Source organism: Caenorhabditis remanei, chromosome IV (genome assembly GCF_010183535.1).
Source record: "Caenorhabditis remanei strain PX506 chromosome IV, whole genome shotgun sequence".
NCBI classification, from domain to species: domain Eukaryota; kingdom Metazoa; phylum Nematoda; class Chromadorea; order Rhabditida; family Rhabditidae; genus Caenorhabditis; species Caenorhabditis remanei.
In genome coordinates this window covers 16,905,028-16,929,184 of record NC_071331.1, presented here as the reverse complement: position 1 = coordinate 16,929,184, position 24,157 = coordinate 16,905,028, and the positions used below count along the sequence as shown (strand labels likewise).

Here is a 24,157-nt window from a genome sequence, read left to right as displayed (position 1 = left end):
CCTTCTTTTGAGTTGGCGCTGCTGCTTTCTTTGGCTTCACGTCATTCTTTTTGCTTTCCTGTTGACGTGCGAAAAACACGTCAACTAGATGATTTTGAACTCTGAGTCCATTAGATTTAGCAAATGCAGCCTGTGCATCAGCTTCAGTTCCGAAGGTGACAAATGCCCTTTTCTTCGAGTTGGGTTGACCGCTCGCATGAAGAATCTTGATTTCAGTTGCTGAACGGAAGATATTCTTCAAATCGGTTTGGTTACAGGCACTTGGAAGAGCGTTAATGAAAAGTTGGAGCGGATTGATTGGTCGTTCTCCATCTGGAACAAACGAATTACTTTAACCCAATAATAACAAGAAAACTTACGCTCTTTTGTGGATTTACTTTCACCGAGACAAAAGTCTACGTAGAGTCCCTTTCCTTGGATCTTAGCTTTACTGAGAACTTCGTGAGCTTTTTTGCAATCAGCTACTGTGTTGAATACAATCCAACCGAAGTTTGAGTTTTTCTTACGACGGAAAGAGTCAACTCCCGTTACCAGGCTGGTGATTTCAGAATCTTTGGCTTTTTTGGAGATCTCTTTGATAAAAAGAGAACGAGAGTCTCTTTCTTGACGTCGTCTCTCTTCCTCACTGACAATCGAAGCTCCATCGCTTTTTACTTGTTTGGAAGCAACAGCTGGCTCCTCGATCTTTCTCTTCAAGCTAGCCGGCGTTACTTTCGGTTTGGAAAGTTCCGCCAATTTCTGTTGTTTAACAGATTGGGTCTGTTTCACCACTGGCTTCGGCGCTTCCTCTTCCTCCTCTTCTTCGTCTTCCTCCTCATCCTCGTCTTCTTCCTCCTCCTCCTCATCTTCCTCGTCTTCTTCATCACTTTCATCCTCAGAAACACCTTGAGCAGCACGGTTTGCAGCAATCTTCTTCAACAGATCTGCTTTAGAAGTAATGAGAGGAACATCAGTGGCATCATCCTCTTCCTCCTCTTCATCCTCCTCATCTTCCTCTTCTTCTTCTTCCTCGTCCTCATCGTCGCTCTCATTTTGAATAGCCTGACCTATTTGACTCAATGTTTGCTTGATGGTAGGTGCTTTTTTAGCTGGAACCTCCTCCTCTTCCTCTTCTTCTTCGTCCTCTTCTTCAACCTCTTCATCTTCGTCTTCTTCGTCACTATCATCATCGAAGTTCAGTTGTGGAACACCACCTGCTGCAGCCTTAACGGTTTTAACAGGGTGAGGTGTTGATGGAGCCTTCTTATCAACAGTGGTTGGAGTAGCAACTTTAGAGATGTTTACTTGTTTTCCTTTTGTAGAATCCAGAGTCTTCAAAGCACTCTTCAAGGCTGGTGTTTTAGCCACAGGCTCCTCCTCCTCTTCATCTTCTTCCTCCTCCTGAAATTATTTCAATGCGGGATTGAACTTGAATAATTTTTAAAAAAATAAGTCGGTAGAAAAACAAACCTCATCCTCGTCTTCCAACTCGACCTCTTCTTCATCCTCTTCATCTTCCTCATCGTCATCATCTTCGTCAGCGGTTACTGGAGCTAATTTCTTGGCTGATGGAATTTCGTCTCCGGACTCTTAAAAAATCACAAGTTAAAAGGTTTAAGTTTTTCAATTTTGCAATAAACCTTCTTCCTCCTCCTCATCGTCATCCTCTTCATCGTCATCCGAGTCTTCGGCAGCTGCAGCAAGTGCTCCTTTCACGACCTTCTTTTGTGGTTGTGGTTCGTCGTCACTTTCCTCTTCTTCCTCTTCATCTTCCTCGTCTTCATCTGATTCATCTTCTACATTTTTCACCTGTTTAGAATATGGTGTTCCAGCAGCGAACTTCTTTTTAGGAGCGTCTGAATTTAGTTCAAGTTAATTAATCTTAACTCGATGAAATTCAAGCACTTACCAGTTTCCTCTTCCTCGTCGTCGTCTTCTTCGCCGAAATTCTTTCTCTTATCACTAAAACCAACGCGATTTCCAGCTCCGCGAGCCTGGAAGCTTCCTCTTCCACCACGTGGCGAAAAGTCGTTTCCCCCACGTCCACGAGGAGTGAAGCCACCACGACCTCCTCTTGGAGAGAATTTGTTGTCACCGCGGAAACCTCCCGAAAAATCTCCTCTGCCGCGATGAGCTACTCCACGATCACCTCCGCCGCGCCATGGTGAACCACCGCGGTCTCCTCCACCACGCCATGGTGAGCCGCCACGATCTCCACCGCGGAAACCACCACCACGTCCTCGTGGGGAAAATCCTCCTTCGCGATCTCCTCTGAAGCCACCACCTGGAGAACGTCCTCTCTCTCCACCACGGAAACCTCCTCGGTCACCACCACGGAAACCGCCTCTATCACCTCCACGGAAACCACCTCGGTCACCTCCACGGAATCCACCTGGGGAACGTCCACGATCTCCACCACGGAATCCTCCAGGTGATCGTCCTCTGTCTCCTCCACGGAATCCACCGCCACCTCCTCGTGGGCTGAATCCACTTCCTCCTCCACGTCCACCACGGAAGCCTGAAGCTAAATTTTGCGAACATGTCTAGACAATTAACACTTACCTCCGCCTCCTCTTCCTCTAGGTGAGTCGAAACCCATTTTGATTATACCTGAAATTAATTGATATAATCAAGAAAATTGATAAATTCAAGAAATTCTGTAGGAATAATTATTTCTAAGAATAAAAAATTTAAGATAGATAATTATTTGTTCCTGATATTGTTGTTCAAAGGCTCAAGTATATCAAGGTTCAATTATCATAATCAAAATTGAATTAAATCGCTTCGAAATTCGAAATTGGCCGATAAGAGGCGGCGGGTCTCACCACGAAACATCAAATAAATGTATGCGCCTTTAAACAAATTTTCCGTTGCTGCGGCAGCCGGCTTGCAACAGGCTTTTCACTATTTCTAAATCGATAAAAACTGGATTTTGCCATCAAATTTTTTTCTGATTGTTTGTGTTCGAATCAAACAAACCACCACTCGGTTTCTAATCAATCCAAATAGCCGCTGGCGATTTTATTGATTTTTGCGTGCTCTAATTGTTTCACTGGAGCATTCTCTCTTGCTTCCGGCTGCATTTTCCTTCAGTGTACACAACTGCTGATTTACAGGAGCAAGATGAACATCCGATGTGCTCGTGTCGATGATTTGATGAGCATGCAAAACGCTAATCTGATGTGCCTCCCAGAAAATTACCAAATGAAGTACTACTTTTATCACGCACTTTCATGGCCACAGCTTTCTTACATCGCCGAAGATCACAAGGTAGTTCTAACAATTTTGTTTTGTTATAATCTGTTTTTTTTTCAGGGAAATGTTGTCGGATACGTGCTCGCCAAGATGGAGGAAGATCCTGGAGAGGAGCCACATGGACACATCACCTCTTTGGCAGTCAAAAGATCATACAGACGTTTGGGGCTTGCCAACAAGATGATGGATCAAACAGCAAGAGCTATGGTTGAAACGTACAATGCTAAATTCGTCTCTCTCCACGTCCGTGTTTCCAATCGCGCAGCTTTGAATCTCTACAAAAACACGTTGAAGTTCGAAATCGTTGATACTGAGCCGAAGTGAGTTTTAAATTTAAAAGATGCAATTTGATTCGTTTCAACTTTCAGATATTATGCTGATGGGGAAGATGCTTATGCAATGCGTCGTGATCTTGCCAAATGGGCCGAAGAACGAGACATTGAGCCGGCTGATAAAGAAGCATATGCAGTGTCGAAAAACAGCGACGATAAAAAGAAGCAGCGCCACTGAATACTTCCTTTGTTTTTGTTTTGTTAACTGGTTTATGAAACTTTCTCCTCCCTTCAGGTGGATCTCTTCTTTCCATTGCCCTCTGGTTCCTAGACTAGGTAATAACAATCTCGTCCCATTGAAAGCTTATTAATAAAGTTTAAAGCATACATGTTCTACCAATCCTATTCGGAAGTATCCAGTTAATCTCTGGAGTCTCATATTTTGAGCTTTTGTTTTTAGTCGGGTGTATTAAATTGAGATTTTTCAGATGAAAGGTGGCGGTGGTATAGGGGATGGCAAAAAAGACTACCAAGCAGCCGTCCATGAAGTGAGCCATATTTCATAAGATATCAGTGTCACCTCTCTATTCTAGGGACTGACAACGTTTGATCAGTTGGGGATCGCATTGGAAGACGTTGGAAAGACGTTAGATGCAGAAACGGCCACCACCGGAGGAGGATTTCTTTCGAGAGTCATGTGAGAATTATTAGATTTCATGCGCTACGAAAAAACTGGTCCTCAACAATGATGCCAGGTGTCATCGCACCACAAAATTACATGATTTCACTGGTTTACATTGTAGAACGACGGAAATATCGAATTGTTTTCAAAAATCATCAATTTGATTGAGGCAATAGTTTAACCTCCACGTAAATCCGCTTTTGTCGGCCCGTCTCATCGCTCATAAAACAAACAGATCTATTGCGGTGTTACAAAACTTTTCTCTAGCGAATAAGGCATATTTTGACAGGTCGGAAAGAGAGAGTGGATCCTATGTATTCGTTGTTTTACTATTTCGTTTGTTTTGAGACACTCGATTACAACTATTATAATTTATTTCGAGAGAAAAAGGAAATCAGTTTTGAAGCAGTCTTTTAAAATCAATTACTTGTACGGGAATGATAAGATACTGTTCCGTTGATTCTCACCAATTTGACAATGTAGTCTGACGATCTCAATTTATTTCTCTGCAAGTTGAAGTCACCTCTAACGTCATTATTTTACCTTCGAGGTCAGTCGATTTCATTGTTCGACTGTCTCCTCTTTTCTTTTTTTCCAATTGGATATGTAAAATTAAACAAAAAAACGAAAAAACTATCTCTCACTAACTGCATTATTGATGGTGATTCGAATTATATGTTAATATATTATTTTACCCGATTCAGTTATAATTTCAGGAACGAAACTTCATCTCTCAAACGAAAGTCCTACGACCAGTCGAACGATCTTGTAAACATGTCAGTGGTTCCTGCCGAGTCCAGCTATGTTCTCTTCTTTCAGGTTCGTAAGAAATTTTATGGGATTATTCACGACAGGGACACTTTTTTGTATTAAAATAGATTTTTTTTTAAACATATTGTGATTAACTATTATTTGTTTTATCTTCATATTAAACAATTCAGGTCCTTTTTCCCTTCGTTGTTGCTGGACTTGGTATGGTGTTTGCCGGTTTGGTGTTATCAGTAGTCGTTACATGGCCGTTGTTCGAGGAAATCCCGGAAATTCTCATTCTCGTGCCGGCGCTTCTCGGTCTGAAAGGAAATTTGGAAATGACATTGGCTAGCAGATTGTCCACTTTGGTAAACTTCACAGCGCAGTTTTTAGAAAATCTTGTTCGTTTTCAGGCTAACCTTGGGCACATGGATTCGTCAAAGCAGAGAAAAGATGTGGTGATTGCAAATTTGGCATTAGTTCAAGTGCAAGCTACTGTCGTCGCCTTTCTGGCATCTGCATTTGCTGCCGCTTTAGCTTTCATTCCAACAGGAGAAATCGATTGGGCTCATGGAGCGTTGATGTGTGCGAGCAGTTTGGCTACAGCGTGTAGTGCGTCGCTCGTACTTTCTCTGCTTATGGTCGCTGTAATCGTCACTTCTCGAAAGTACAACATCAATCCAGATAATGTTGCTACTCCCATCGCTGCATCTCTTGGAGACTTGACGACTCTCAGTGTGTTGGCATTTTTCGGAACTGTTTTCCTGAAAGCACACAACACAGAATCCTGGCTAAACGGCGTTGTGATTATCGTCTTCCTTTTGTTACTTCCTTTCTGGGTAAAAGTTGCCAAGGAGAATGAAGGAACTCGAGAAACGTTGTACAATGGTTGGACTCCTGTTATCATGTCAATGTTGATCAGTAGTGCTGGTGGATTCATATTGGAAACCGCTGTGCGAAAGTATCATAGTTTGAGTACATATGGGCCAGTTCTGAATGGTGTCGGAGGAAATTTAGCAGCAGTACAAGCCAGTAGACTTTCTACTTATTTCCACAAAGCTGCTGCGATTGGAGAACTGCCAAATGGATGGACAGTGCAACGATTCACCAGCTTCACACGAGCATTCTTCTCTAAAGAGTGGGATTCTCGCTCTGCCCGTGTCTTATTGTTACTTGTCGTACCCGGTCATATTTGCTTCAATGCTCTAATTCAACTATTTACTTATTCGTCGAAGAGCAATGTAACACCACATGGTCCTCTTTTCACAAGTTTGTACATGATTGCGGCTATCATCCAGGTGAGTTTTTTGCCGATATAATTAAAATAGTTTCATACATATTCCAGGTGATGATCCTTCTGTTCGTATGTCAATTCCTCGTTTCTCTCCTTTGGAAATGGAAGATTGATCCAGATAACTCTGTGATTCCATATTTGACAGCGCTTGGAGATTTGTTGGGAACCGGCCTTCTCTTCATAGTTTTCCTCACAACGGACTGTTTTGATCCCCAAGAACTCGCTAATAACGTTGTAAATATTACACCTACTAACTCTAATGTAACTCTCTGATATGTAACCTATTAATCAGTGTACCATGTAAACAGTATTTTCATAATTTATGCAACTAACGTACTTTCACAAGAACTCTAGTCACACCCGATGAATTGTTTGATATCTTTCCTTTGCCTTCAGTGCATAATTTCTGTACATTGTGATTTTTCTTTCTCTTTTTTCTTTGGTCATATCTAATAGACAGGAGTCTAATTTTTCCGCTAGTCGCTTTTTTCATGCATTTGGGAACGAATAAACTGTTAAACTTTTTTTCCTTTAACCATCTTACTTTTTTCTATCTTTGGACGTCTTTTCAGAGTTGTCCATTCATAGAACTTCGTCTCAAAAGCAATATTTTTTGAAACTTCAGATGGAAGTCGGACAGCGTGTACGAATAAATTTCGAAAATGCAACAATCCGTTATATAGGTGAAGTATCCGGATACGGTTCTCAAATATGGGTTGGACTGGAATGGGATGATTCGACTCGTGGAAAACATGATGGAGTTGTCAAAGGGCACAGATATTTTCAAACAAAGTGAGAAAATCCACTGTTAATTTAATCTCAAGCAAAAGAGATCTCGTTGATCTGTCTGAACTGTCACACTAGAGTGTGTGAGATTATCAAGATTATCCATTTTCAATTTGAAAAAAAAGACTTTGTTTTAAAAATATAAAACAATTTTTAAAAGTTTGTAAAGATCACTGTCATAATCAGAAAAACTTTTTCCAGACATCCGACTGGAGGATCCTTGATGAAAATGGAAGCTGTTCCAAAGCCAACAGATATTTTATTCGAAATAAAAGATCGATACGCTGAAGAGGAACGTGTTGAAAATGAAATTGAACTGACAAAATCTTCAAAGAAAATCGAGTTGATCGGTATGGAACAAACCGCTGCCAAACAAAGTAATATCGAAAAACTCATAAATATCGTACTTGATAATCGATCTGTTGGTTTCCCTCCACCATCCGACTCTCCACAATTTATTCTTTGTCGTGAACTGAATCTCTACGGGAATCTTCTTTACAAATGGCAGACTGTGAAGCGAATTCTGGAATTTTTCCCAAGAATTCAAGAATTAAATTTAAGGAGAAATCGGATGCAGTCGTTTAATGAAGATGAAGATGGAGAACTTGAAGGAGAAGAATCGATCTATTCAGAAAGTTGTAAGAAATTGGTCATTAGTGAATGTACGATAAGTGAGGAATCTGTAAGTTTCTTCAGATTTCATAAATATAAAGTGGCTCTCGAATATTCAGATGGATTCAATCATTCGAAGGTTTCCATCAGCCGCCGAAATTGTTGCGTTTGGGAATGAACTTACAAGGTTTACTGTCTCGGATGTAGTTGCCAACCGTCTGACATCACTTGATCTTGAAGACAATTTATTTGGCTCTATGAATTCTATTGAAGGATACTTCCCGAATCTCACTCAATTGTCATTAGCCAATTGTGGAATCTCGAGTCTAGTTGGCCTAGATGGAACATCCAAATTTCCAAATCTTGAATATTTGAACCTTCGAGGGAATACTATTCTGGACTGGCCAAGCGTAAATGCAATGCGATCTCTGAAAAATCTGAAACGTTTATTGTTTGACTGCAAACATTTAGAAGTTGAGAAAGGAGTTCATTCGTATGAAGTTGTCGTAGCAAAACTGAGCACACTAATCGATCTCAATCGATTTGATATTTCCGAAGTGGAGAGAAGATCCGCAGAGATTCGTTTCCTCAACAAATACGCTGGAATCGAGAACAAATCTAATCACGACGAAGATATCAAAAGGCTCATTGCTATTCATGGAGAGCCTACACTTGATACTGCGAAGAAAGGTCTGACAGTGGTAAAAATCAGAATAGAATGTGGAAACCGAGTAGAATCACGTAAACTCCCTCTAGCGATGAGTGTACAAAAAATAAGAGATATGGTAAGAATAAAAGAGACATTCTATATTGCAATACGTTGAATTTTTCAGCTTGCACGTCTCTTCAAAACTCCACATTCTTCAAACATTCGTCTATACCTAGTAATGGCGGAGAAAACCAAACAACATCGCATTGAGTTGGACAACCCATTACGAGACTTCGGTTATTATTCACCTTCAGAAGATCGGGATATTCTTGTTGTTGAACATGATTGAATTTTTCACTTACTTATTTATTTGCCTGTTTCATAATGTATTTTTGTTGTCACGAGCTTAATATGAACTTACAAAGACGCTTTATATCATTTTATATTTAATCTAACTGTGATATTATCTGTCTCGTATCGAAAATTATTGAAAAATATTAAGAAAAAACATTTGGAATAGGGGGCCTAGGTTTTCGAGGAGGCCTAAAAGTTCACCGCTTCCTTCACCAAGCATCCAGTCCTCAATGCGGCATATTTCCAGAATAAATTCAAAAGGATCTCAAAGATGGCGACGCCAGTAAAGTTCGATAGTGAATGTCATCTACAGTGAGATCTATTTTGTAAACAAATGATTAATCTGTCGGTTAATTTCAGTGCAGTGATGTGCTTTCTGGCAGGACAAACCGGCGAAAAGATTGTATCAATCTATCCACATAGGAAACCACCTCCGAAAGGTTATATAATAGTATTTTTATCATTTCCAATTGAATTCTTTCAGCCCCTCCCAAAGAATCTACTCCAGCAAGTTCCACTCCCGGAGTGAGTATGAAACCAGTTCTCACCAGTGTTAAAGAGTATGTATCTAGTTCTTTCATGAACTTGTTAATGAACATTTTACAGCCCAAGTGTTGGATTTGGTCTTGTTGAAACAGAATTCGACATGTCACTTGGAATGCTTGCTCAGGCTGTCAAAACTCAAGAAATCGGATGTAATGATGGTTTTGATATGAAAATTAACAATCAGAGATTCGTTGGATATCCAAAGACATGGAAGGCACGTGGAGGGAATACCAATTATCAGATTCTGATAGTTTTTGCATTGAAACAAGGATGTGATCAACACACAGCGGCGGCTTATCAGACCCTTTCTAACAAAATTGCTGTTAGTTTTGTCATGTTGCAAAATTACTTTGGATTCCTTGAAAGAGAAGATAAATGGGCTGACATGGCGGACAGTGCCGACGATCCACTTCGCGAGTTCTCTAAAACAAGTTTCATGGTTCAAACCTTGATTGATATGTACGATGAAGTAAGGAAAAGAGGCAACATTCATGTAAGTTAACAAATATTTTTTAGTGGTGAAATCTACTGTGATTTCTCTTCAGAAATATCAAATTAACTTCGTGGAACTCGGATTCTGTGATGAGGCGCATGCTTTATCAAGACTGAACGTAGTACCAAAAGGGAGACAAGATATTGATGAAATAGTCAGAAAAATGAAGTAAGAATCGATATGAGAGACTGAATGAATTCTCTTATTCAGACCGTATCATGGAATCCTTCTTCTCGAAGATGTTTGGCCAACTCCAGATGCAAATCCAATTGTAGCGAAGTTGCTTAGCCATTGCAGTCCGGATCGCTCTATTCTTGACATGTCGACTGCGTCTGGAATTCCAATTTTCGAGGTGTTCATGATCATTCGTCACTTACTTCAGTGGACTCGAGCGATTCTGATCTATCCACTTTGTAATACGAATATCTACACATCTGCAACAAGTCCACAACCTCTTGACAAGTTAGATATACAAATAGAATTCAAATTTTAATCGAGAAAAGTTTCAGAATGGCTGAAAAGTTTGCAGCTCAATTCGGTACGACAATTCACTTGGCTGCCGGGTTATCGCATTTCAATCCACCAAAAACTTTGGATACTTTCATTCGTCCGAATCTTCCATTACACGAGCAAGGAGTGAGGGCGAAGCTTGTTGTAGCCTTATTGAGACATCAAATGCTTATGCAGTTGCATCAGTTCTATTATATTCTAAAGCCATACTCAAACGCGGTGTTACCGGATCCAATCGAACAATGCCCAGAGGAATTCATTAAACTCATATTTGACAGTCAGCTGCCGAATGATGATGTGAAACGAGTTGTAGCTGACATTTGTGCCGAAATGCTTTCTCATACCGCCTACGGAGCTGTTAAGAGAAAGCTTACTCTTTTTATGAAATGCGTTCCCATGATGAATGGAAACCATCATTTGGAAGACATCAAATACAAAAATAATTTGGTAAAACTATGAATCTGCGATTTCAATACAAAAAATGAAACATTTTTCAGGATCGCGCTGAAATCGAGAGTATTTTCAAGTCATTCGAACTCGTGATTGCCACATTTCGGAGGCCGGATTTTGTTGCCGAATAATTTTTTAATCTATAAATTGGGAAACATAACATGTACAAATGAAGTAATTTTATCTGTATTCTCTCCGAATGTTTAATTGAGAAGAAGAATATGTTCAATCTTTTTGTGTGTATCTTGATATATGAATTGATTTCAATTACAAAACATACAATTTTTCAGATGGAAAAATACGTCAAATCGCGTCAAATGTACATGAAGTATCTAGAAGAAGTATCCGAGTGAGTCCCCATCGTATTACCAATATCGTACTACATTCTCCTTTAGGAATGTCTTTCATCCAAGAATCAACGAAGGTGACAAACAATTCAAAAAACTACAAAAAGAATGTGAAGAGTATGCAAAACTGAAATTCACCTGTCAACGACTTCTTGTAAGTGAACATTTATTTTTCAGCCACTAATTAACCCATTAACTTTCAGTCCGAAGCTTCAAAAGTTATTGAAGGAAAAACCGAAATCGGACAGAGAGTTTTCATGAATATGGAAGTGTGAGTTTATTATATTCTGACTACAGTTCTCACCATAATTTTTTTACAGTCGAGACACGAAACACGTCGTCGTAAAGTTGTCAGAAGATGTTCTCGTTGAGTTACCACTGCAAGAAGCGATGAAAGTCTGCGATCGAAAAATGGATATGCTGAAGAATTTGATGGAAAAGATCCAAGCCTCGACCACTCGTCTCAAAGCTGAATTGACTATGCTTCTGGCATCAATGGATTTGCCGTATACTGAACCATACAGATTCACATTGCCACCAGACTTCCCGTTCCGTATGGAAGTTTAATTTCATTAATTTCTGTTTTTTGTTGTTCGTTATTTGAACAACATTCTTGAAAACTTCTCGCTGTTTGAAACGGTTCATTCCAAATCTCATTTACAATTTTGTCCAATCAATTTCGCAAATGTTCTTTTATTGTGATTCCTTTTGAGAGCTTCTTACTGTTTATTTACATTTTTATAGATTATCCAAATAAAAGTGTTTTTTGTTATATCCTATCAGTCAAATTTCTATAGTTGCTGTTCTAATAAACTTATACTTATTTCAGATGAAAACTCGGGTAAAATTCAATGCGTTTCATATTTTTAGTTCTTCCTAAAATGACGATGCATATCAAACAATCAACAGTCAGATCAATGCTAACAGTGGCTCGACGTGGAAAGAAGCGACTCAATTTGGATTCAGATGCACTTGCAGTGTTGACTGCACTCATTAATTTACTTGCACAGGTATTTTTCTTGGAATATATTTTCTTCTAAACTGTGCTTGTATTACAGGAAACAATCGCTCGAACAGCACAAACTGCCGCCAACACAGGAGACCGTCAAGTCACAAAAGAACATCTGAAACGTGTCATTGCTCAAATTATGCTCGATTTTGCCGTATAATCACTTTGATCTTGTTCTCTTCTCATTTCATTCAATAACTCAAAACAAATAAATTATTTTATTTTTTCCAATTACCCGAAAGTGAACAACTCCGAGAAAAGATGATGTCTGGCCATCAAAGTGTAATAAAAAATATATAAAAGACGCAGACATACCGTAATCTTTGAGATAGATCTCTAATAAGTTTTACAACTCGAAGCAACTTCTCAAATTACAGCTGATTTACAATTGTTTTTAATCAAGTGTGTGTTGGAGGACGGTCTGTCTCCTTTGTGTAATAAACAATCTTTGCTCGTCCCGCTAGGCTCCGCCCACTCAAAGAGAGCAGTTCTACTCATTACCTCTTGAGAGCTTCTCTTCCTCTGCTTCTTTTTCAGAAATAGATTCCACCATTCATAATTTTGATCTCGTTCTTTGATTTTGGTTTATCCATGAGATGTTATTATCCAGATATCCATTGAATAGGCGAACAAGTTCCATGGCCTCATGTGCCGATGAGATAGATGCCGAGTTGGCGTATGGATCTCCTGTGAGATCCAAAAAGGTATTGAAGAGGCAGAACTTCTGGAGAAAATCGGAGAGAAAAGAGGGATCGAGGAAGGGTTGCCGAACCATTTTTGATACGTGTGTTGTCATCTTGATCCTATCGACTATTTTGGTTTCTGCTCTCCTGGTTTTCCAAAGCTTCAAAACACAGAAATTGGTGAGGAACTCTGAATTTTATTTTGTTTGAAGTCTATCTTTTAGGTCTCCAATATTCAAGTTTATATCAATATCCTCGAGCAACAATTGAATGTTTGGAATAATAGTACAATCGAAACTGAGAACAATCTGATGGAGAGAGCGATCCAATCACAGGATAATGGAAAATCTGTTGAGAAAAATAAAGTGAGAGTTGAGAATATTTTATTAAAACTAAACTTGAAATATTTTCAGAAAGCCATGATGTTGTCTACGGAAGAAATCATCATTGACAGAGAACATCACGCTGGAAGCATCTCGAAAACTTACTTAAATGATGAGATTCAAATAAATTCAACATTTGGAATCAATGCTGCGAATGTTCTTCTCCATGCATCAATTGACCACGAGCTCTCGTCTGAAGAAGTCTCGTTCGAAGACGGATTCATTGCCAACTCTTTTCTTGGATCCGATTTTGGAGGATATGTTTTATTGGATCGAATCGAGTTACCTCCCAACAAAGCTTGGTGTACGAATGAATTGCAGCCTGTTCTCACTATCAACCTGGCCAGTTACACAAATCTAACCGCCGTCTCTTATCAACATACAAGATGGAACGGGTCGGTTCCAGATGGATCACCGAAGAGTTATGATGTGATGGTTAGTTGTATTTTGAGAAGGTTTCCAGATCTCAAACTGTTATTTCAGTCTTGCCTCGATGAAAACTGTAGAAAAATGGAGAGAATCATGTCAAACTGTGTTTATAAGAATTCAGAAGACAAACAAGAGCAAGTTTGTGTGATTCCCACCTCTCTCCGCCTTTCTCCAACTAAGAAAGTTCAATTTCGTATCCGGGAGAACCATGGGAACACCCGAAAGACATGTGTATATCTGGTTCGTGTATACGGTCATATCGAGGAAAAGTTGTTGACTGGAAATCAGAAGATGAAAAGAGATCACATCAACACGTGCTTATCGATCACTAACAGATACCATAACTATCGGATTCTATTTGATATTGTGAGTTACTTTTCCAGTTGAATTCTTCTAATCCACATAAATTAATTCTTTCAGTTCGATGGATACTGTATCTCCCTCTTCTCTAAAGGATGTTGTAAACAATGTCCTGAATGTTGCACACAATGTCGAATCAATCCATCATTCTCTGCTGTTGTCTATGGAATCATTCTTGTGTTGATTACTCCACTTGTGATGATATCCCCGTTTTTTATAATTCTCTTCTTGGCTAAAATGTATATTCGATTTTTCTAGAAACTTCTAATCCACAAATTCTCTTTCTTGCTACAGTACTCTTATGATCCCAAACTTTTGAGCCTTCCCACCCCTAAATACATACTTCATCCATTCCAGAGGATCGTTCCAAGTTTTTAAATCAAAAAGTTATTTGAGTTTGCGAAATAAATATGTTTAACTAAAATTTTCAAATTCAAGAAAAGATCATCATACTGTAGTCAAAAAAAGAAAATTGGCTCATGATCGAGTTCTAAAATGCTCATTTTTCTTCATTCTCAGTCTCCTTACAATCCATGAAAAGACAGAAAACCTTTCTTTTTCGAATTTAGATCCTCATTCACTTTCGAAACAGGATTCAAATAGGTTATGATGAACAGAGAATTTAGCAAATGCGCTCTCTCGGAAAGTTTTGAATGGTATATGATTGGTGTGTTCATGAGAAGCAAATCCTAAAATCCTAAAAAACTTTCTGGCCGATAGTTCACTTTTTTCTTCATTTTGGTGATTATATTTTCCTTCTTTTTTCTTCAAGTTGTTTTCCTTCAAGTTTGGATCAGGATCTCAAAGTTGATCCTGTATTTTTTGATGAGGACGTTGATCCTAATTCATTTTCTTCTTTAAGATACGGCGTCATTCATCGTTCTAGATTCTCCTATATTTCCTTTGTTTGAAAAATAGTTGTTCATGGCTTCATCTCATTGATCGTATTCCGTTCTTTCGGTGTCTTTGAAATAATCGTTTTCGAATGACCTCTCTCCTTCATAACTTGAGACATAACAGTGTTCCAGCTGTGTTTGATCATTCGTGTCCTTACAACTTTTCAAATGTTTCCAATGCTTCAACTCTACTACTTTCGTGATATAACTATTTTATGTGAGGATTCACTCCTCAGTCAATTTATTCTCAATCAGTTTGAATTCATCGTCTTTTCTCTTCTGTTTAAACGTATCAATTCAAAATATTTTAATTATACAGATTCCAAAAGCACCCTTCTGAGCATCTCAATTTCCCATCTGTTCGAGAAGAATGGAACGCATTCCGGAAGAGGGAGGCGACAATTCTCCATATTCTTCGGATGTTAGAACAAATCTGATGACATTTCCCGATAGATTCCAAGTCGAGGATCCAGCATCAAGACAGAAACCAAACACTTGGTATGGCTTCCACATATCTCCATGTCTCATTTGATGTTTTCAGGTGGTTCAATTGGATGAAGAGAAATTCCGGAGTATGTCTTTTCCTCCTCAACTTCCTTCTCATCATCGCTCTTTTCGCCGGCCTCTACATGGTGTACAAGTTCTCCGATCAGCATCAACAAGACAGTATTACGGTAAGACTAATGGAATGTTGAAAAGTCTCAAATCTATGATATTTCCAGATTGATCAACTCAAATTTCATGAAAATATTGAACACGAACATGAGCCCCACAACGAGATCAAGAAACAAGAATATGTGAAGTACGATAAAGCGGCAAATATGGATGAAGTTTTCAAGAAACGTTTGGAAGAATTCGATGCAAAGATGCATGCGTTGGATGAACAATTGTATGCACTCGGTGCAGAGATGTATGCGTTCGAAATAGAGAGGATGAATGGAACAAACGAAAAGAATGAGCCAAAGGAACATCACAAATTGGGAGAGCATGAGTTTTTAGAAAAAGAAACTGCTGAAGAGCCGGAGGTAGAAGAAGATGAAATGAAGTCTATGGATGAAGAGGATTTCGAGGATGAAGAATACGATGAGTACAACGAGGAGAAAGAGAGAGAAGCGATGGGTAACTCGACTAGAAATGAACAAGAAGAGGTTGATTTATATAGTTGGAATGACACAGAATGATTTATCATTTTACAGAAAACTGGAAGTGATGTCGAGAATGTTGTCGAGACTCCAACCGAACCATACACATCTGCGGATCAGCAAATTTCGAAATAAGCTTGAAAGAAGCAATCAACTAAGTCCCAAACAGTTTTTTAAAATTAATCATTGCTTTGAATTTCCCCAAAAAAGGAATCGTGTTAATGGTTTTGATTCGGTTAAAACTTATCCCTGTTGTTCTAAGATCTAATAAATATGTTTCTCTTTTCCTGTGAGTTATTTCAAAAATCCTTTTCCAGAGTTGTTTTCTCAGATCTCCTACCAAGACTTACATATGTTCTCCGTTCCAGGCATTCGTTTTCTTTTTTCAATGTCTGATTCCCTCAACTCTCTTTTTTTTTCGGCGTGTCAAAGCAACATATGTCTTCGGTACCATGTTCTCTCTTCCCAAGCTCCGCCCCCTTCTTTCCTCCGTTGCCTTTTCCTCTTTTATTCGTTCTCAACCCCAGCACCAACATCCTTCAGCCGCTCCTTTTCTACCATCTTCATTCTCTTTTTTAGTTTTATCGATACGTTTGTTTGTGCATCTCTCTTTCTTCTTCTAGAATGGTTTGACCGAAGGGGCACTATAAACGGAAAAACAATTGCCCATCATTCTTTTTTCTTCTTTTCTTTTTCGTTGATTCGCTCTTTTTGCACTATACCGATTGGCTCGCTTTCTCCTTTCTTTTGTCTACTCGCATACGTTTTCAGGGCTGCGTATTAACGGAAACATTTTCGTAGGTGAAAACGAAATATCGAAAGAAATGAAAATAAAAATAAAAGACAGAGATGTCGAGTCTGCGAAGGATTCAGAACTAGCGGGCGCATTGATTGTTTCGGAGAAGAACCATTCTGTGAAAAGAGCGACTCGGTAATTCTGAACTTTCATTGACGTTTGAAATGCCCAAAATGTTTCAGATTCTATGCGTTTCCTCTCCTAGAACTGCAAAAATGGTTTATTGGAGCCATTCTCTTATTTATTGCTATCATTCTATTTTTGAACACTTGGGAACTCACTACTCTGCATTCACATATTCAGGAATTCGTATGCTTCCAGGTGTGCTTTCAACTTTTATCTTAACTTCTTCCAGTCTTACAACATCGCATCGCGACTGAACAAAATGGAGAGCAGAGCCGAATTCATATCAATGCTGAAGTCAGAAAACGAAGAGGACAAAGAGGTCGAGAATCCCATCTTTTTTCATATCGAAACTAGATTGATTCAACATGATTCGGGAATTCAGAAAAATGGAGAGGAGGAGAAAGAAATAGAAAAAAATAGTTTCGAGGACTACTTTGGTTTTGAAAATGGAGCAGATTCCAAAGAAGGAGATTACTATGATGATCGTATTATTTTTCACAAAGTTTTACCATCCGAGTCGGAAGAAGAGGTGATTGAAGTTTCAAATTTACTTCCAAACAAAATAATCATTACAGACGATGAACACTTCAACTAATTCTACCAATCGAATCAATGCTGCAAATGCTCTATTCGGTGCTTTCATAGATGAGCGTCTTTCCTCTCCTCCAGTTTCCCCAGGAGATGGATTCATGGACAAAGTTTGGGACTTCTTTGGAGCAGTTGATGGTGGTTACGTTCTACTCGATCGAGAAGAACTTCCCGTCAACAAATCCTGGTGTTCTGATGAGGAAGATTCAATTCTAACTATCCAATTATCTCAAGACATCAGTCCAATTTCAATCTCTTATCAACATTCGAAATGGAATGGAACCGTTCCAAATGGAGCACCAAAAAGTTATTTTGTGATGGTTAGTTTTGGGAAATGAAATAATATCCAAAATCTAATTTCTAGGGATGCTTGGATACTCAATGTGAGAATAGAGTAGTACTTGGGCCCCGATGTGAATACAAATCAGATAATCAGTCTACACAAGAACAAGAGTGTCAGGTTAAACCTCAATGGATGGTTTCTCATATCAAAGCCGTTCAAATTCAAATCCGCGAAAACCATGGAAATGTGGAGAAGACTTGTGCATATCTGTTTCGTGTGTATGGAATAAGTGACTCGACTCAGAAGGAATTGAAGCCCGTATCGAGGATTCAAGACATTTCCATTCGTGACGAAATGTGCTCATATGCCGCCAGTGAATATTACAGTCTTCCATCTTTCTTCTACAATGCTATGGTAATTTTTCAGTTCTATTTATCGAAGAGTTTTATTAATTCTCCGGAGATGTCATTCCAACTATTCCTGATTCCAGAACTTCAACTGCACCAAACTCTATTCAAACGACTGCTGCTCGTATTGTCCTGAGTGCTGTACTGAATGCAACATGTCTTTGACAAATGAGTCCGTTTTCGTTTTTGCTATCATCATCTTTGGCTTCTTCGGATTTGTCTTGCTTATGGAATTTCTGTTTATTCGTGTCGCTAAGTTCCTCTGGGTTCCAGAAGATTCTCATTAATTTTTGTAATTTTCGTATTGTTCTCAATTTCTCAATTTTTGCCAAGCTCACCAACTTTTTTTCAATAATAACCTTCCGTCTACTTCCTGGGAATAAATTCGATTCGATTAATGTTGTGACTCTACCCTGTTTGTAAACAGAAACAATCAAATGTTGTAAACATTCTAAAAGTCAGGCACCGACTGACTCACTCAATATCCTTTTTTGTCTATTTTCAGTTGAAGGTAGTCAACTTTCAGACTTACCCAAAGTGTCAGAGATTATCATATTGCTCAATAATTGTTGACAAGCGTCAAGAAATCAGGACTTCCATGTCTCAAATTAATCACTTTCTCGCTTTTTTCATATAATAGTTATAGAAACTAAAAATTGAAGCTCTTGATTGTTTCTGTGTCCAAAATAGTTTGTAGCAGTATGGGCAACAATTTCTTTAAAAAACAGTTGCATTTTGAAACAGTTGATTTCTTCAGTTCAATCCTCCTCAAGGTACTCTCGATTCGTCGAGCATTTCAGTCCAACTCCGTAGTCTGAACATTTTCTATCAAAATCGTGTTTTCCTGATCATTAAATCACTTTAACCAACCCATTCTATCAATGTACTTTTTGAGAATGTTTGTCTTTTCAAAGAAAACAAAAAACGATTTGGAGTGCATCGAGACTGACCAATACAAACCAAGATTCTCTGACCATCGCCATTTGTTTGCTCAATTGAAACGGAGCAATGGAACAAGTGGAAACGAGTTCTCTCTCTCTCTCCGAACACTGATGAATTCTGAATTCTCTCTCACTTGATACCTTTCGCTCTCTTCTGATGGCGCCCAACGACGACGCAGTCACACAGTTTTGGTTTTTTACTCTTTGATTCAGATACAGTACCGTCCGAAGACGAATAGACATAGCGTATATCGATGATGCGCAGTTTGTATTGTCATCTAGAGACCACGACAGTCTACGAGACTTTGATTTGAGGAGCGACTATGATTCGCGCCCCGCGGCCGAAAACCAGTGGTTGATCTTCTTTTTACGCAGTGGAGAGATGGCTAAACGGCAGAAGGACACCTTGGAGGAAAGCTGCTCCTTCCGCACTCATCATTCTATGTATTATCACTGAGGAGGAGCATTCACTGGCCGCCGGAAAACAATCACTGATAACGATTGAGGAAGACTTTTGTTCTTTTTGTATTATGTGTAGGTTCTGTGCAAACCCGACAAGTGGGTTGAAGGCAGGGGGGATGTTCCACTTCAATTAGTTTCTCCCTTTTCTCCCTTTTTCGGTATGTTTAGGTTAACCGCTTGTCTAGATTAGGCAAAACGTTTACTTTCTTTACTTACAGTATCTCGTAGTACAGGTCAAGCCAAGTGATTACCGAATACTATTCATTAGGTCCTGATCTAGTTTCCAGAATATTTCCGTAAACCGGTAACCCACTCAAATGATGTCACTTCCCGTTTAGCTTCGTTGGTATGTTAAATTCAAACTTATTGAATCAAACATGAGTTGTTAATACATCCGGCATTGATGCCTAAAATGACGCTATCGTCTCCATAAAGGGGAGGGGTACTGTACATATGTACTTTCAGAAGATCACGTGAAGTCTATTCTAGACACCCAAAAAGCAAACATTCTTGACTCATCAGCTATTCTCGGCTCCGCCCATTCGTTGTCTAACTTCCGAAAAAAACATACCGATAAGCAGAGTGACCTACTCAATCACATAGATTCAACAACAGTCAATTCTCGTGTTCTCCTGCCATTACTCCTCAGTTCTTCCTCCTCTTTTCACCAAAAACTGGTTTCCGATAGCATCATTTCTAGCCTTGAAACCTTCGATCACCCTTTGACTTTTCTCCTTTTCAAACTACCCAATTCTCGTCTTTTCTCTCTATTTTATCCTGATTTGTTTCTTCCGAAATGATATCATTTATCCCCTGTTCATATCACTTTCACTCTCCCAGAAAACCTGAATTCATCCCCCGGAGAGTGAAAGAGATGGGCGGTACGCATTGTTTGTCATAAAATTGGAATTCACGAATTTAGAATTCAGATGAGTGACGGCACCGATTACGATGACTACCTTTTCCTATGCATACGCAACAATTCCCCCTTCTCCCAGTTAGATCTTTCTGGTTTCGTATTATAACAATTGACGCTTTTCAAATCGTTTTGTATTCAACTTTTTCCTCCTTTCTCTCGTTTTCCCTGAAACTTTTGTGAACTGGGAAAAGAAATATTTTTCCTATTTTTCATTGTGTTTCAATCTATGAGAATTCCCCAAAAAATTCTTCCATTATTTGCCATCTTCTCTTCTTTTATTTTGTTCGCATTGTGATCGTATCAAAGTTTTTTTCTGTGTAATTTGACGTCTCAAAAGTTCATTCGAAAATCAAAATTAGATTGAAAAATCAACAGCAAACAAGAGAAAATAGTAACTTTCTCATCTCTGTTCCCCCCTATCGTTGTGCAAATATTTTTGCAAATGCCCTTTTTACTTTATCTTAAACACATTGATTCATTCCTTCTCAAGAAAAAAAAAACATATTTTCAGTAAGTTAGACCCACCAAAAAACAAAGAAGATGGGGTCGTTGACGCGCTCCGAGGAGATGCGATTCTGCCAGCTCATCGTGGAGAAAGATGCTGCATTCAATATTGTCGCTGAAATTGGAAAACAGCCATACGTTCAATTCAAGGATGTAAGTTTTTTCTGACTTCTGATTCTCATCCATCTGAAATATTTTTCAGCTGAATCCAAATGTGAACAACTTCCAAAGAACGTTCGTCAAAGACATCCGTCGTTACGATGAAATGGAGAGAAAATTGAGATTCTTGGAGAACCAGATTGTGAGGGATGAGATCATTGTTCCAGGAAAAGTTGATAACGGAGACTATGCTATTCTTCCAACTTCTGAACTCAATACTTTGGAAGGAACTCTTGCTGAATTGGAGAAAGATGTGAAGAGTATGAATGATTCTGATGCTCAACTCAAGGCCAACTTCATGGATTTGAAGGAATGGGATGCTGTTCTTGATAAGACTGACGAGTTCTTCCAAGGAGGAGTCGATGATCAAGCACAAGAGGAACTTGAGAATCTTGATGAAGAAGGAGCTATTCGCGTTGACAAACTACCAGTCAACTACTTGGTTGGAATCGTTCGTCGTGAGAGGCTCAACGGATTCGAACGTGTTCTCTGGCGTGCTTGCCATCACACTGCCTATATTCGCTCAAGTGATATCGCTGAAGAATTGGAGGAACCATCTGGAGAGAAAGTTCACAAGTCAGTGTTCATTATCTTCTTGAAGGGAGATCGCATGCGTTCGATCGTCGAGAAAGTCTGTGATGGATTCAAGGCTAAACTCTTCAAGAACTGCCCAAAGACCTTCAAGGAACGTCAATCCGCTAGAAATGACGTGCGTGCTCGTATTCAAGATCTTCAAACTGTCCTCGGACAGACCCGTGAACATCGGTTCCGAGTTCTCCAGGCAGCTGCCAACAATCATCATCAATGGTTGAAACAAGTCCGTATGATCAAGACTGTTTTCCATATGCTCAATCTGTTTACTTTCGACGGAATCGGTCGTTTCTTCGTCGGAGAATGTTGGATTCCATTGAAACATGTTGAAGATGTTCGCAGAGCAATTGAAACTGGAGCAGAGAGAAGTGGATCTTCAGTCAAACCAGTTCTCAATATCCTCGAGACATCCGTCACTCCACCAACCTACAATGAGACCAACAAGTTCACAGCTGTCTTCCAAGGAATCGTTGATTCTTACGGTATTGCCACATACCGAGAGTTGAATCCTGCTCCATACACCATTATCACTTTCCCATTCTTGTTCTCCTGTATGTTCGGAGATCTCGGTCACGGAGTTATCATGCTTATGGCAGGACTTTGGTTCGTGTTGAGAGAGAAGAACCTTCAATCCAGAAACATTAAAGACGAGATCTTCAATATGTTCTTCGGAGGTCGTTACATCATTCTTCTGATGGGTATTTTCTCGATCCATGCTGGAATTGTTTACAATGATATGTTCGCAAAGTCATTCAACATTTTCGGAAGTGGGTGGAAGAATCCGTACCCTATGGAAAATATCACAAACTGGATTAGCCATACTGAGCATGGAAAGGAGATGCTCATCGAGTTTGCTCCAGAAGATGCATATGATCATGCAGGCGGTCCATACTCATTCGGAGTTGATCCAATCTGGAACATCGCTGAAAACAAGTTGAATTTCTTGAACTCTATGAAAATGAAGTTGTCCGTTATTCTCGGAATCACTCAAATGACATTTGGAGTCATTCTTTCATTCTTCAACCACACTTTCAACAAATCCAAAATCGACATCTTCACAGTATTCATCCCTCAAATGCTTTTCATGGGATGCATCTTCATGTATCTCTGCCTGCAAATCATTCTTAAATGGCTCTTCTTCTGGACCAAAGAGGCGACAGTCTTCGGTCAAATCTATCCAGGATCCCACTGTGCTCCATCTCTTCTCATCGGTCTTATCAACATGTTCATGATGAAAGATCGTGAAGCTGGATTCGTTCAAGAAGGAGGAAAAGTTAATGGAGAATACAAAGAGGTCGAGGCTTGTTATCTTTCTCAATGGTATCCAGGACAATCAATTATCGAAATGATTCTTGTAATTATTGCCGTCATTTGCATTCCAATCATGCTCTTCGGAAAGCCAATTCATCATGTGATGCAACAAAAGAAAAAGCAGAAAGAACTCCATGGAAACGTGGTAAATTCAATTAGACTATTCATTTTCACATCATTCAATTTTTCAGACTGTTCGTGCCAATGTTGTTTCTGATAGTAGTGAAATTGTGATCAACGGAGGATCGAAGAAAGAGGAAGCTGCTCATGGAGGAGATCACGGAGGTCATGAAGATGAATCATTCGGAGATGTTATGGTTCATCAAGCAATTCACACTATCGAATATGTCCTTGGATGCGTTTCTCACACTGCTTCCTACCTACGTCTTTGGGCTCTTTCGCTTGCTCACGCTCGTAAGTTATTATTTTATCATTTTATGTTTATTCAATGACTTTCAGAACTCTCCGAAGTGTTATGGCACATGGTGTTCGTCACTGGAGGACTCGGAATCGAAGGAACAAAAGGATTCATCGCTGTCTACGTTGTCTTTTTCATCTTCTTCGTTTTGACTATTTCGATTCTTGTATTGATGGAAGGATTGTCCGCTTTCCTCCACACTCTCCGTCTTCACTGGTATGCTTTACAAACCTTTCTCAATCATAATTTTATTATTTGCAGGGTCGAATTTCAATCCAAATTCTACCTGGGTCTTGGGTATCCATTTGTTCCATATTCCTTCAGAACAGCCCTTCAAGAAGCGGAACTTGCTGCTCAATAAACTCCAAACTCTTCAGTTTTTTTCTAATCGATTTCGCATAGTTTCTTCCTTCTTCTTGCCTTTCTTTTTCTATAATTCTAGACATTCCATTTTCATATTTTATCGCATGGCTGTTTTCTTTCATTTCTTTGAGTTTATAAACAATCTGTTATTCTCTTTCATTCGAGAGAAATATGTGATGCGTTAAAAACTTCTCTTCCCTTCCTTTTTTCCATTGTGATTTCTATAAGACTCCTGTGATTAAAATGACTTTTTGTCGTTCTGTTTCCGGTGCCTTGCTTGAAAAAATAATAATAGTATCAAATGTTTTTATAATTCTTTAAATAAATTTGAGTTGGAGCAACAACTTGGTTGCCGATTTCTTTCAGAAAGTGACACAATGACGAATCGAATCTCAGACGGCGTTTTCT

At 39.1% G+C, this 24,157-nt stretch overlaps 10 protein-coding genes across 10 annotated transcripts; all 10 read left to right on the top strand.

The window, feature by feature from the left end:
* Positions 1-2,140: 2,140 nt before the first annotated feature.
* On the top strand, positions 2,141-2,526 carry GCK72_014719 (uncharacterized protein; the record flags this gene model as incomplete). Its single annotated transcript, XM_053730424.1, has 2 exons — positions 2,141-2,176; positions 2,257-2,526. 2 exons carry the CDS (start codon positions 2,141-2,143, stop codon positions 2,524-2,526), a joined length of 306 nt encoding a protein of 101 aa, XP_053585196.1.
* A 576-nt stretch (positions 2,527-3,102) lies between these two features.
* On the top strand, positions 3,103-3,744 carry GCK72_014718 (uncharacterized protein; the record flags this gene model as incomplete). The annotated part of the gene is made up of 3 exons (XM_053730423.1): positions 3,103-3,249; positions 3,295-3,554; positions 3,603-3,744. 3 exons carry the CDS (start codon positions 3,103-3,105, stop codon positions 3,742-3,744), a joined length of 549 nt encoding a protein of 182 aa, XP_053585195.1.
* Positions 3,745-3,994: 250 nt separating this feature from the next.
* Positions 3,995-8,628, top strand: GCK72_014717 (uncharacterized protein; the record flags this gene model as incomplete). The annotated part of the gene is made up of 10 exons (XM_053730422.1): positions 3,995-4,054; positions 4,100-4,203; positions 4,905-5,007; positions 5,130-5,306; positions 5,352-6,236; positions 6,284-6,493; positions 6,858-7,024; positions 7,220-7,700; positions 7,750-8,415; positions 8,464-8,628. The coding sequence occupies 10 exons, from the start codon at positions 3,995-3,997 to the stop codon at positions 8,626-8,628; spliced, it is 3,018 nt and encodes a 1,005-aa protein (XP_053585194.1).
* A 276-nt stretch (positions 8,629-8,904) lies between these two features.
* Positions 8,905-10,763, top strand: GCK72_014716 (uncharacterized protein; the record flags this gene model as incomplete). The annotated part of the gene is made up of 8 exons (XM_003108211.2): positions 8,905-8,945; positions 8,994-9,073; positions 9,118-9,193; positions 9,240-9,672; positions 9,725-9,840; positions 9,883-10,134; positions 10,182-10,629; positions 10,680-10,763. 8 exons carry the CDS (start codon positions 8,905-8,907, stop codon positions 10,761-10,763), a joined length of 1,530 nt encoding a protein of 509 aa, XP_003108259.1.
* A 159-nt stretch (positions 10,764-10,922) lies between these two features.
* On the top strand, positions 10,923-11,546 carry GCK72_014715 (uncharacterized protein; the record flags this gene model as incomplete). Its single annotated transcript, XM_003108342.2, has 4 exons — positions 10,923-10,981; positions 11,028-11,133; positions 11,183-11,250; positions 11,300-11,546. 4 exons carry the CDS (start codon positions 10,923-10,925, stop codon positions 11,544-11,546), a joined length of 480 nt encoding a protein of 159 aa, XP_003108390.1.
* Positions 11,547-11,896: 350 nt separating this feature from the next.
* On the top strand, positions 11,897-12,148 carry GCK72_014714 (uncharacterized protein; the record flags this gene model as incomplete). Its single annotated transcript, XM_003108210.2, has 2 exons — positions 11,897-11,989; positions 12,038-12,148. 2 exons carry the CDS (start codon positions 11,897-11,899, stop codon positions 12,146-12,148), a joined length of 204 nt encoding a protein of 67 aa, XP_003108258.2.
* Positions 12,149-12,626: 478 nt separating this feature from the next.
* GCK72_014713 (uncharacterized protein) lies at positions 12,627-14,101 on the top strand (the record flags this gene model as incomplete). The annotated part of the gene is made up of 5 exons (XM_003108288.2): positions 12,627-12,851; positions 12,896-13,036; positions 13,085-13,489; positions 13,538-13,849; positions 13,904-14,101. 5 exons carry the CDS (start codon positions 12,627-12,629, stop codon positions 14,099-14,101), a joined length of 1,281 nt encoding a protein of 426 aa, XP_003108336.2.
* Positions 14,102-15,109: 1,008 nt separating this feature from the next.
* On the top strand, positions 15,110-16,016 carry GCK72_014712 (uncharacterized protein; the record flags this gene model as incomplete). The annotated part of the gene is made up of 4 exons (XM_053730421.1): positions 15,110-15,237; positions 15,281-15,413; positions 15,462-15,887; positions 15,936-16,016. The coding sequence occupies 4 exons, from the start codon at positions 15,110-15,112 to the stop codon at positions 16,014-16,016; spliced, it is 768 nt and encodes a 255-aa protein (XP_053585193.1).
* A 689-nt stretch (positions 16,017-16,705) lies between these two features.
* On the top strand, positions 16,706-18,368 carry GCK72_014711 (uncharacterized protein; the record flags this gene model as incomplete). Its single annotated transcript, XM_053730420.1, has 5 exons — positions 16,706-16,812; positions 16,999-17,332; positions 17,379-17,711; positions 17,756-18,088; positions 18,165-18,368. The coding sequence occupies 5 exons, from the start codon at positions 16,706-16,708 to the stop codon at positions 18,366-18,368; spliced, it is 1,311 nt and encodes a 436-aa protein (XP_053585192.1).
* Positions 18,369-20,943: 2,575 nt separating this feature from the next.
* On the top strand, positions 20,944-23,747 carry GCK72_014710 (uncharacterized protein; the record flags this gene model as incomplete). The annotated part of the gene is made up of 5 exons (XM_053730419.1): positions 20,944-21,060; positions 21,110-23,113; positions 23,160-23,382; positions 23,428-23,602; positions 23,648-23,747. 5 exons carry the CDS (start codon positions 20,944-20,946, stop codon positions 23,745-23,747), a joined length of 2,619 nt encoding a protein of 872 aa, XP_053585191.1.
* Positions 23,748-24,157: the final 410 nt, after the last annotated feature.